This window comes from Vigna angularis, chromosome 4 (genome assembly GCF_016808095.1).
Source record: "Vigna angularis cultivar LongXiaoDou No.4 chromosome 4, ASM1680809v1, whole genome shotgun sequence".
In the NCBI taxonomy this organism is placed as follows: Eukaryota; Viridiplantae; Streptophyta; class Magnoliopsida; order Fabales; family Fabaceae; genus Vigna; species Vigna angularis.
This window is the reverse complement of record NC_068973.1, coordinates 672,618-684,567: the sequence shown is the minus strand read 5'-3', so window position 1 is coordinate 684,567 and position 11,950 is coordinate 672,618. Positions and strand designations below refer to the sequence as shown.

The 11,950-nt window shown below is 34.0% G+C and overlaps 2 protein-coding genes across 2 annotated transcripts; one reads left to right on the top strand and one right to left on the bottom strand.

Annotated features, from left to right (window-relative positions):
* The first annotated feature begins 2,190 nt into the window (after nucleotides 1-2,190).
* LOC108322269 (60S ribosomal protein L29-1) lies at nucleotides 2,191-2,997 on the top strand. Its single transcript, XM_017554294.2, has 3 exons — nucleotides 2,191-2,347; nucleotides 2,452-2,555; nucleotides 2,694-2,997. Exons 2-3 carry the CDS (start codon nucleotides 2,454-2,456, stop codon nucleotides 2,775-2,777), a joined length of 186 nt encoding a protein of 61 aa, XP_017409783.1. The 5' UTR covers nucleotides 2,191-2,347; nucleotides 2,452-2,453; the 3' UTR covers nucleotides 2,778-2,997.
* Nucleotides 2,998-4,348: 1,351 nt separating this feature from the next.
* Nucleotides 4,349-9,595, bottom strand: LOC108322220 (dihydrolipoyl dehydrogenase 1, chloroplastic). Its single transcript, XM_017554241.2, has 15 exons — nucleotides 9,147-9,595; nucleotides 8,542-8,688; nucleotides 8,305-8,439; nucleotides 8,035-8,143; nucleotides 7,501-7,625; nucleotides 7,183-7,308; nucleotides 7,026-7,106; nucleotides 6,735-6,797; nucleotides 6,568-6,642; nucleotides 6,403-6,481; nucleotides 6,229-6,329; nucleotides 5,912-6,025; nucleotides 5,180-5,293; nucleotides 4,923-4,994; nucleotides 4,349-4,817 (listed from the first exon to the last, which is right to left on the bottom strand). The coding sequence occupies exons 1-15, from the start codon at nucleotides 9,444-9,446 to the stop codon at nucleotides 4,770-4,772; spliced, it is 1,689 nt and encodes a 562-aa protein (XP_017409730.1). The 5' UTR covers nucleotides 9,447-9,595; the 3' UTR covers nucleotides 4,349-4,769.
* Nucleotides 9,596-11,950: the final 2,355 nt, after the last annotated feature.

Sequence of the window (11,950 nt, the reverse complement as noted above, 5' to 3'; positions counted from 1 at the left end):
TATGATTTATAGATGTTTTAGTGAAATTGGTGTGATTGGGTAAATATTATGTATGTTAAATTTATATTTTGATAATATGGTGTTGTGTACAATTGGTGTGATGAAATGGTGATGTTGGATACTGTTATAATTGTGTATGATAATGATGTTTCATTGGTTAAAACTGAATTCAAATGGTTGTTGAAAGTGTTGGTTAAGTCACTTAGGTTAAGCTTAAAAAGTGGGGGTTTGGTTAGTGAAATTAAGAAATATGTATGGAAGTGTTATGGTAACTGATTTGGTATTGTCATGAGGTAAATTGGGACTTGTTTGGAGGGCTAGTTGGTTGAAAATTGTTATGTAGCAAAGGAAGGAACTGTAGTTGAAGCTTTCAAGTGTTTTTGGTGTAAAAAGAAAGTTTTGAGTAGTGAAATTTTGGAGTAATGAGTATAAACTATTTTGGAAGGTTAGATGTCTATTATTATATCTGTTAGAACTTGTTTAGGAGCTAAAACCAATAAAACCTGTTATGGAAGTGTTCATGACTTCATAAGTCAAGTTTTTAGTCCATTTTAAAGGTTTTAAGGATTGGAAATGGAAAGTAGGAGAGTTGGGATGAAACTGAGGTATTGGAGTATGCTAGCAATTGTATTTAGACTTGTTTATGCAGGTTGTAAATTGGTGTGGAGGTTAGAAAGTGTAGAATTGAGTTTGGGTAGCTTATAAAAGTGAAAATGGGTTTTAATGGGTCATTTTAAGTTACAACAATGTTTTCAAAGTTTTCTTAGGGTCTGGAGGGTCCAAGAGACCTTTAGAAGTTGGGGGTAAAGTGTTCAAAGTGAGAAAATTGAGTTTGGTATTTATTGATAACGCATGAGCGCCCGTTTCCAATGGCGCCAACGCTGAGCGCTAGCTTCTGAGTGCTTAGGTGCCACTCGACGACACTGCAACAGTTTTGGGAAGTTTTCAAGGTTTTGGATATCGATTTTTGATGTTTTTATGTCGTTTGGGGGTTTTGGACCCTTCTAAAGTTGTTGGTGAATGTTTCAAAGTTGTTTTCCTTACCTAAATGTGAGTATCAAGATGCCATGAAGAATTGTGTTGTTGTATGATTTCTGATGACTTGTAAGGATGTTTCTATCTCTTTAATGTATGATAAGTAGTCTCATGTATTGGTATACTATGTGAATGTGAAGTGATATAAATGGTTTCAAAAGTATGAAAGAGAATTCCAAGGAGGAACTTCTCAGTAATGGTTTCAAGTATGATGGTATGAATGTAAGGAGCTCAGTCTTGGGGGTTATCCTAACACTCTAATGGTCATACATTCTCGTATAGAGAAGTTTGATGCATGTAGTGAGAGTAGTAGGAAGTCTTAGTCTAGGTGCTTCCAGTATGACCTATGACGCATTACAGACTAACCTTGTGATGTGTGGTAGGGTAAAACCCAATTGACAACGACTTTGCAAAGCAGTAGTGACCACCACAAGTGTACATACTAACATAACTCGACATTCATTCTAAGTCCAAATAGTCAATTTAGGTCTTTGCATATTAAGATGTTTAGATTGGTGAATGTTACATATGTAATTTAAGGATGATAGGTTATAAATGATATATGACATGTTTTGTATTCTAGCTTACCTTTGCTTTTTATGTTTGTTTTCTCTTTTGCGATGATTACCTTAATGGTGTCAGCTTAGGGAGACATTCTTTACGGTTGCTCCAGCAAGAGGTGAGTGTGAAACAATTGAGAAGTCAAATGATTCTACAAGTGTATATATTATTTTTTGTAGGTTTTTTTTCTTATAATAGTTTCCTGATCATACACATAATATTCATTTTAGTAATATTTTACTATTAATGGATATTACATTAAAATTAAAACAAATTTAAAATAATAAATTACTAAATGTTAATAAGGTTGAGTTAAGTATTTAAGTTTAGTAATTACCATGATAGATAGATAAGTTCAAATTATTCTAAATTAATCTTAAAATTTTATTTATTTAAACTTGATTGAGTAGCCATTTACATGATTAAACCTAATAAAAAAACCTTGTAAAATAGAAAATTATAATATATTGAATATATATTTAATAAAATCAAAATTATTTTGTAATTAATTGGCTTAGAGCAGTTTAATCTTTGCCCTATATTTATATGTTGTTATAATTCTAAAATCAAATCACACATTTTCACATTTATAATTTATGTTTGGACTATTTTGTGGATGTTGGGTTTATGGCCAGGGCATTATCGCCATTTAATGAGAAAAACGCTAAAAGGTTTCGTCTCAATATATAAATAAACAAAGCCATCGTCCAACAACCCTAGCCGGCTCATCTGTGCAAGCACTTTCTCTTCGGTTAGTACGCTCATTCGATTTTACGTCACAACGTTCTTCTAATTCTGCATTTCGCAATTTGTTCTGCGGCTTTTCATATCTGATTCTGCATTTTCTGATTGTAGGGATGGCGAAGTCTAAGAATCACACAGCTCATAACCAGTCCTACAAGGCCCACAAAAATGGCATCAAGAAGCCCAAGAGGCATCGCCACACTTCCACCAAAGGGGTAAATTTTTCATTTTTTTAAAATTTGTAGGTTCTCTTCTATCATGCGAATATGTATGTTTTTTGGGGTTATTAAATTGTGTGTGTATGTGTTTTGTTTTTTAACTGTATGCATTTTTATTGTTGGCAATTGGTGCAGATGGACCCCAAGTTTCTGAGGAATCAGAGGTACGCTAGGAAGCACAACAAGAAGGATGGAGAAACTGCTTCCGAGGAAGAGTAAAGTGGCAGCACTTTCTAACGGAATCTTTAGGGTTTTTAAACTTTTTTTTTCTTTAAACGGTAAACTTTGTTCGGAATTGTTTGGAATCAATTTTCAGTAGTATAATTACTTTGTTCAGAGAATGCATTACTCTTCTAATTTTGTTTTCCTGGTTTCTGTTGAAGAAGACCCTTGATTTTATTTTATTTATCAAATGGAATGAATGTTATCTTTTTAATCATTGCTGTGGGTGAGAATTGAATATTTGTTATCTTAATTGTGGAAAGGAAAGGGGGATTGGTTTTGCTTTTAATGGTTAGCTTAGCACTACGTCGCCGTGCTTTTGGATGTAGTTTCAATTGGGAAGAGAGAAAAATCGAAAGGGTTTAGGAGACATGGCTGGCTGATTTTAGGGTGTGTTTGGAAACCATTTTGTTCGAAGTTGAAAAGAAGTTTTACACTTTACAATGCATAAACCGAGAAACAAGATGAGTTGAATTGGTGTTGAACGTGGATTATTTGAATTTTTTTTATCAATGGAATGAATGTTAAGGTCTTTGTGTCTTTTAGTCATTGCCCGAAGAGGGTTCTGATGGAGAAAAATGATTGCTCCAAAATTATACCCAGGTCCTTTTATAATTTTTTAATCGCTATTTGTGATGTGCTCATCATAGACTAAAGAAGTGTGTTCACAATTATGCTGACTGAAGTGTATGAATGTATAGGGCTACAGGTAGGAGTTTTATTGTATATATAGTTTGGTGAATGTAATATTATACAGATCACTTTCCATAGCTCGTTACAGGTAGGAGTTTTCGTGATACCTCTGATCTTGCTACATGAGTTGCGAGAAGGAACATAAAGTTTGTTTAGTGAAACCTTCTCTATAAGAAGAAAAAAAATCAAGAAAAGAATGAAATTCCTTTTAAATTGTCTACAAGTTAATTTTAATTTATGAAAGATATCATTACTTTTTCCTAGAAGGTTGTGGAGAAATCTAGAAATCTAAAGTGCATAAACCAAAGTTGCGACCTCCTAAATTCCAAGCGCAGAGTAAACTGTACTTCATAAGGAAGTGTTGTATGAAGGTAAAGAAACTGGATTTTGCATATAACTCAAGCAGTGATTGTCTGTATAACAACTTCATTTTGTTCAACCATGGCTTTACTTTAAAGCAACTACTGTAGTTGCGAAGGGATTAGGAACTAAATGTGCTCTAAGCCCATCGTCGGTTGATGTTTGAAGTTGACGAGTCGGCAAATGTGTCTTCTAAGCTTCTCATTTGAACAGCAGACCAGTATTGAAAACTACGAATTATTGAAAACAAAGCTATAATGTACTTATAAAGTTCAAGTGTTTTAGATTTTAAGAATATTAGTTTAAAGTGAGTTGGTATTAAAAATATATTTAGAAATATTAATCAGTAATTAAAATTATAATTAGTACATGAACATGTGGAGAACCATATTTTAGATGATTCATAACGGCATAAACATTTTGATCATAACATCATCACGTGGTGCTTGACACCATCATCTCGGCATATCATGTCCAGCAAAGATCGATACCAATTACAGAATGGAGGCAGAAAATTCTAAATGTAGACCAAAATTGCTTTATGGGGTGGACTGCGTTATATCGTCACTTCATAACGTGAAAAATTGACGGTTTATGTTCGTGCTCAAAACTGAAACAATGAAAAATAGGGTACTCGCAAAGGCCTCGGAACATGAAAAATAGGCAACTGCTACACACAGAACATGACGGCATCTAGGCTGCAACTTGGAGAAAACCAGTATTTGAAGTGAGAAAGGAATATAATCTTTGTTGGACACTAACAATATGCCAACAAAATAATATATGCGGCACTCATCCATTCCGAGCCTCCTTTTAACGGTGTTTCCTTCTTCTATTGGATTCTGAATGAGTTGAAGTATTCCGCCAGAAGATGTGAAATGCATTAAAACTCCATTGTACATGGAACTCATTCGTAAAGCGGATACTCAGGGTAGATTAAACTGCAACTGCTTCCTTTACTGGTGCAGAAGCTTGTGCTTTAACCTGATTTTAGTAATTGAAGAGGAGAGCACGTATTAAAGTACCAGGCATAACTAACTATTTGTGTATGAACGTGCAAGTGTACAAATAAATTATGGATTAACTCACCTTTGCTGATTTAAACAGCTCATCAAGCACCTCAGACAAAGTCGGATGAGCATGAACGGCAAATTTTATATCCTGCATTGATGTGGGAGTTACCATACAGATAACCATAAAAGATAAAAAGATCCTTGAGGCTATTAACAGGTAAATTTAAAAACACGGCACGAAGAACCTTATTTATTTCTCAGTGTAGCAGAGGCGATCATTAATAACCAAATCCCAGGCTTTCACATTTGACAGCTTTGGAAGGGAAAATTTACCTGAATACGTGTTCCTAACGCTATTGCATTGGACGCCTCGTGGATGAGATCAGCAGCATGCAACCCAAAAATATGAACTCCCAGTATCTCTCCAGTGTCAGGCCTGTATATCAACTGCAGGAAAACAGCGTAAAAATAGTAAACAAAGAAGCTGATAAAGAACAACAACGTTCCTAGAGAAAAAGGGCAATAATGAGCTTAAGAAGTAAGCCAGGACTCCCTGCTCTAAATCAAATAGCACCGATATCACAAAAATAATAATCTTTTGAAGATAACTCAGTTAGCCTCTAACTGCTAGGTCCAATTTCTTCAGATTATTTTTTGGTGACCAAGAGAACTCTATCAGGATATGGCGGGGTAGGGGGTGGAGGTATGATGATAAAATCCGTCAGTCCCAGTAACAACATCCCGATCTTAAAAATCAACTGAGCTAAGACCCACAGTTTGTTTTTATTTGGGAGAGTCCACAATCGTATTTGGGTAGTTTGACAAAATCCATTCTCACTTTTTTCAAGGTTGTAAAATGGTTACAAGATCGAGATAACAAAATCAATTTTAGCAAGGGGAATCGAATAAATTTCCAAAAATAACCCTATTATAATCACAATTAAAAAATCATTGCACTAAACAGAATTTAAAAAATAGATGTTTTAAAATCATTTCCTTTACAATCCAACCCAAATAAGCTTTTGTAGAATAAGAGAATCAAGGGAAAAGAAACAGAAATATAACCTTTGCAAGACCCTCCCCTTCATTTTCAGCTAAGGCCTTTGTGTTAGCTTTAAAACTTGTTTTGGCAACGGTTACTTCAAAACCATCCTTTTCTCCTTTCTCCCTTGCTTGAGGCTGCATATAATGTGTTTAACCATAATACATGAGTTCATCAGAGTGAAGGCCAACAAGAAGAATTTTAGATGTAAAATAATGGAATGGGAAAGGGAGTAACAGAGCAGAATAACAGAGGAGAAGACAGATAGCCATGCATATAAAAGAATGAAAAAAGGAGCAGGTGGAAGTCGAAACATAAACAAAAAGAAAATATTATACACCTCGGTCAATCCAACCATGCTGATTTCAGGATGAGTAAAACAAGCAGCTGGTATGCTTAAATGATTGAGCACATGATCTCTTCCAGTGACTTGTTCAACCACTGTCAACAACCTTTTATTAGGTAAAGGAAGCAAATGACTCAAATATTACAAGCAAAATTACTTGTTTCTTACCTGAAATTCCTTGCGCACTGGCAGCATGAGCAAGCATCATCTTGCCATTTGCATCACCAATACAATACAAATGAGGAACCTATCATTCCATCACACCCTAAATCAGTAACAATGTGTCAGATCAAGATGAAAAAATAATGTGTACATGAAACTTTTGAAACAAACCAGGTTTCCATTTGCATCAAGTACTCGCATGCGCTCATCCACAGGAACAAAACCACGCTGAGTTACAACATCTATCTGCAGGAAGAAGTAAAGAAAAATAACCAAATACCCAATCACTTCCTTTGAGGAAAACATTTTATCATAAAGGCATTTCAGTTAGAAATTACATTCTCCAATCCAAGACCTTGTGTGAAAGGAGCCCTTCCAGTTGCTATTAGCGCAGCGTCCACCTAAAGCAAATCAGAAGTATCAGCTTTTAAGAAGTTAGAACTAAATATGAATGTAAAGGCATGGGTGGGTGGGTGGGTGGGTGTGCATATATGGATGGGCAGACAAAGATGGATGGATTGCTAGATATTTGAAATGTCATTTATAATTGAGAATTTCCAGAAAGTTGCCTCTAAAGTGTTAAGAGTTAACTGACTAATTGAAAGCATTAAGGAAAAACATTAGGGTACCTCTAAAGTGTCCTTTTGTTCCTTGGTCTTTGCATCAATGAGCTCAATCGTGACAGGTTTTCCATCTCTTGCAGGAGTGATCTATGTAGAGGAGAAGATGACTGAGTTCAGAGCTACCCAACAAAATATTATACCAGAAATCACCACATGTAATTACCTTTGATGCAAAAACTCCAGTATGATAGTCAATATTCCGGGGATTTATGAGAACCCTTTGAGCCAACTTGCTAATTTCAGGATCAAATCCTGGCATGAGCTGGTCTAAAGCTTCAATAAAAGTAACCTGCAGTATATTATTATTACCATTAGCAACTATATCACTCATGCACTAATTAGGTTTCTATCTATTACGAACAATGAAATAATATAAAAAACTTTCAAACATCCTTAAAAAAGGGCAAACTATCGCAGGTTCTTCTAATGAAAAAAATACAACGGTGAAAGGAGAAAAAAATAAGTACTGGAGAAGTAATACCTCACTTCCAAGAGCTGTATAAACATCACTGAATTCAAGACCGATATAGCCACTTCCTACAATTGCAACCCAATCTGGAACAGTCTCCAGTTTGAGTGCATGGTCACTGGTAATCACAGTCTTCCCTGAATGTATATACTTGGTGAGGTTTCACTTGAAATTAAATAAAAGTTATGACAGAAATAATAAAAACAGTAAACATGAGGAATAGTCTCCAAATAGAACAGAATATAGATATTCATCGCCTTATACACATTTTACTAATATCTTATCCATCAAATCTCTCTAATGCCAAATTGATCGCTTCTTTTTTTCCAATGGGTGCTAACTGCGTTTATAACTGATAGCACTCTACTCGTTATGCCACTAGTGGCATGATATGATTCTTATCATAGATGCTATTGTACATCCTAGTTTCTGGTAGCAAGAAGATATGCCTATAATCAAATCCTTTCACTGAGTAAAACTAGAGATGCTAGCATAAAGTAATAACGTCATGAAGAGAAAAGATAAAACATGTAGTGTACGGCGTACCATCAACTTCAATGCCCTTAGGAACAAAAGGAACCGACCCAGTAGCAATAATGATGTCTTTTGCAGTTACCACTTTGTTGGAAGAGCCAACTTTCACCTTTTGAGGACCCTGCATGGATTCACAGACAAGGCAGCAGACAAATATTTTAAAATTGACATTTGCATTTTTGTGGTCAAAATTCAAGCCTTGCCTGATAAACAAATAATTCAATTTCCAAACGCAATCACAATAGTATTTATCTTTCACACCACAGAGCACATGTCACTTACCAAAATGGTTCCAAAACCAGTGAGAATATCCACTCCAAGAGCTTTTAAAGAGTTGGTCAAGTTGCCACGGATTTTCGAAGCGAGATTATTAGCATGGTCAGCTACTGCTTGTCTGTCATACCCAGCACCAGAAACCTAAAATAGCAAATTAATCATAATACAACCAATATCTCTGCCGCAATGCACACTATATTCTAAAATCCTAAACACATTTCAATTCCAACACAATACTTTTACCTGCAAACCCAGCGACTTCAAGTGATGATCATCCCGTAGCTCTCGCATACGACCGCTCACAGCCAAAAGTGCCTTAGAAGGAACACAGCCCCTATTCACACACGTCCCTCCAACCACATCTCCCTCAACAATGGCCGTTTTAAGGCCCTGCAAAACCACTTCCTCGCTTCATAACTTCTTCAAATAACATAATACTTTACCAATACGCAATGTATTAATTAATTAACGGCTAAAATACATTTTTGTCTCTCGTCTTTTTTTTTTTCTGTTTCAGCTTAGTCCTCTAAGTTTTAAAGCTTGGCTGTTTGCTGTTAATCTAGGTTACGCGCCAAATACTTATTTGGTGCAACATTTCTCGCGTCTAAACAAGTTAATAAATAAACTGAAACAGATACACTTTGAGTAACAAAGTAAAACTTTAAAGTTGGCACAAAACTGAAATCTAAACATAAAAAGAGTGAACAGAACTTTCATTTCAGCCTCAATTAAACTAACTCCTCTAATTCATTACAAAATTCAGCTGAATTTTCCAACTCGACAGAGCGCGCGCTCTAAAGTAAGGTTTTCAGCGATCCAGATGTCGGAAGCAGAAGCACTGAGCGTACCTTCTCAACGGCGTGAAGCGCGGCGCCGTGTCCACCGACGCCGGCGCCAATTATGAGCAAGTCGTAGTCGAACAATGTGGGACCGGTACCGTTGTTCGAAAGCGCGGCGGTCACTGCGGCGGAGTGCTGCAGACGCCGGCGGCAGTGGTGATTGAGGGAACTGGAAGTGAATGCCTGGCGGCGGAGACCACAGAAGCGGAGAGTCGAAGGGACGAGGCTGCCACCGGAAAGAGAAAAAGAGTGACGTGGCCCCGAAACGGTGGAAGCGTATGAAGAATAGAGAGAAATGGATGATTGCATTTTGAAGGAAATCAGAAATCGTGAAAATAAGTGCTTATCTGTGAGTGAAAATTTGCTGGTTGGATTGGGAGTGAAGAGGGATAACCCACCTTCTTCTCTCTTTCTTTGTCTTCACTGATTTATAATGTCTTTCAACTTTCAACTTCCAACCTCAATAACCATATTTTTTTTTATGGTTTTTCTTTTGGAGCTCAAAATATGTTTTATAAAAATAGTATGGTCGTTTATAAAATACGTAAATTTATTCTAAAAAAATAGATATAAAGATGTTGTTAAAAAATGTAAATTATTTGAGTAATAAACATAAAACTTTATCCGCAATAATAAAAAATAAATAAACCAAATTGTCCCACTTAATGTAAATTTGGCAACAAAATCCAAAGTGCTCAACAAAAATCAAATTTGTCGGGTATACAACAAACATTTAATATAAACAAAATCTTAAAAAACAAAGCAAAAGTCCAACATAAATAAAATAGTCAACACTACAACACTGCGGTGTTTATATATTCTTTTCTAAATATCTGATCAAAATATAATTAAATGTCAATATATAATAAGATAATAACGAAACTGAATAGTAGAATAAGTTTGATGGAGAATTAAAATTTATAAATGAAAAGTAAATTTATAACCTTAAGATGTAGTTATACGAGTATAAATCTTACATTTGTTATAGACAATTCTTTAAAATAATATTTTATCGACCTAATCATAAATTTATAGTCATGTTCAACCCATTAGAAAACATAAATACAAAGTTTGAATTTATGAAAAAAAAAATTCTTTATATTTGATTTAATCTTTTGTATTTGGTATATCTCATAGTTTAGCTCAACTTATTCATCAATGGTCTTGAGAAATTTATACAAATTAAAGCTTTGACAATAATGAGATTTAAATAAGTTTTACTTCTAAATGAATTCAAGATTCAATTTATCATATTAGAAACACTCTTCATAATATACCAGAATTATCATAATCTTAATTTTTATTTTTTTCTAACTCTTTAAAATGTCAAAATTATTATTAGGATGTTGAGTTTTGAACATCATCCTCCAAATATATTTCTAACTCAATCTTCACTTCGTTGCATTTTGTTTATTTTCAATTTCAACTTATCTCACTGGTCCATCCTTTTCACCATGATCATCCTTATCGTTAATGGGATTATTTGACTAAGAAGCCTAACAATTACATGATGATGGCACAATCACTAACATTAATATGAAAAATATACAACGTAGCATCAAACACAAAAATAACCTGAGAACATCTTTAAAATATTCAACATCTCCTTATTTCTTATGTGATCGTGCATACGATCAAAATAAAATTTAATTTGTTCAATCTTGCACTATGGATCGAGAAGCCAAACCACCAACATCAATTAGTGTATTTCTCATTTTTTTTAATATTTAGAAAGCTTGATTTGCACATGTTATTGATTTTAAGTGTCTTGTAGATTAGGTCTCTTATGTCAGTTGTGAATGTTGACAATACTTGTTAGAAGTTTTTACATTTTTCATTTGGCTAAAAATCTAAAATATTAATAAAAAATATTAGTAAAAACCACATTATAATTATTGTCATATACAGATAATAGATGTTAAAGGTAGGTTACTGCTAACACTTTTCTTTTATAAATGCACACAAATTAGCTCATACAAAACAATTTATTTACATAATTAGGACATAGTTTATTAATAAACTTAATTATCTTTTTCTACACGGGAAGATTCTGTAGATAAACACACACGCGATGCAACATTTCTCTTATAAGAAAGATTAAATGGAAAACTACTCTTTGTAGTAGAAAAATAACTAATTAAAACATTATTCGTGTAAATATAGTTACTAAGAAACACAACATAATTGAGTTATTTATCCAATTTTACACAACATGCAAATCAAGGTAAACCCATGAGTGTGTGGAAAATTTTTATAATTTCATTATAATTGGCAAATTATATCATATGAGGGGAGAGAAGATATATTTCACGTTTATCTTTATGAAGTTCTTTTTGTGCATATTACACACATGTAACTTTTTTAAGAAAGTGTTTACATCATGACAACACTTGGTAGAAAGTCATTATTGTTTAATTAAACTAAACCATATTGTTTATTGTAATACATTGTGAGTTCTTTAATTGTGACTCACCAAATTAGCATGGACCACAAAATAAAATATGTAACTCACAATAATTTCTTATTTGAAAAATTGTTCTACTTAAAATCAAATTTCAAATTTGTAACATTAGCTCAAATATCAATTGTTAAATCACACGCTTCCCATTGGATTAAAAGTTATAACTAATAGTGAATGCAACCTTTTATACTCGAGAACATAATAGTCAAAATGTCAACAGTGACTCGTCTCACTTGACCCTTGTCACAAAACAATAAATGTCATAAACAACATTTTTATTTAAGTTTGTTAGTTATTAGTTAATTACAAATAAACAACATTGTATGTAATATGTATTAGAAAGTGAGTTTAT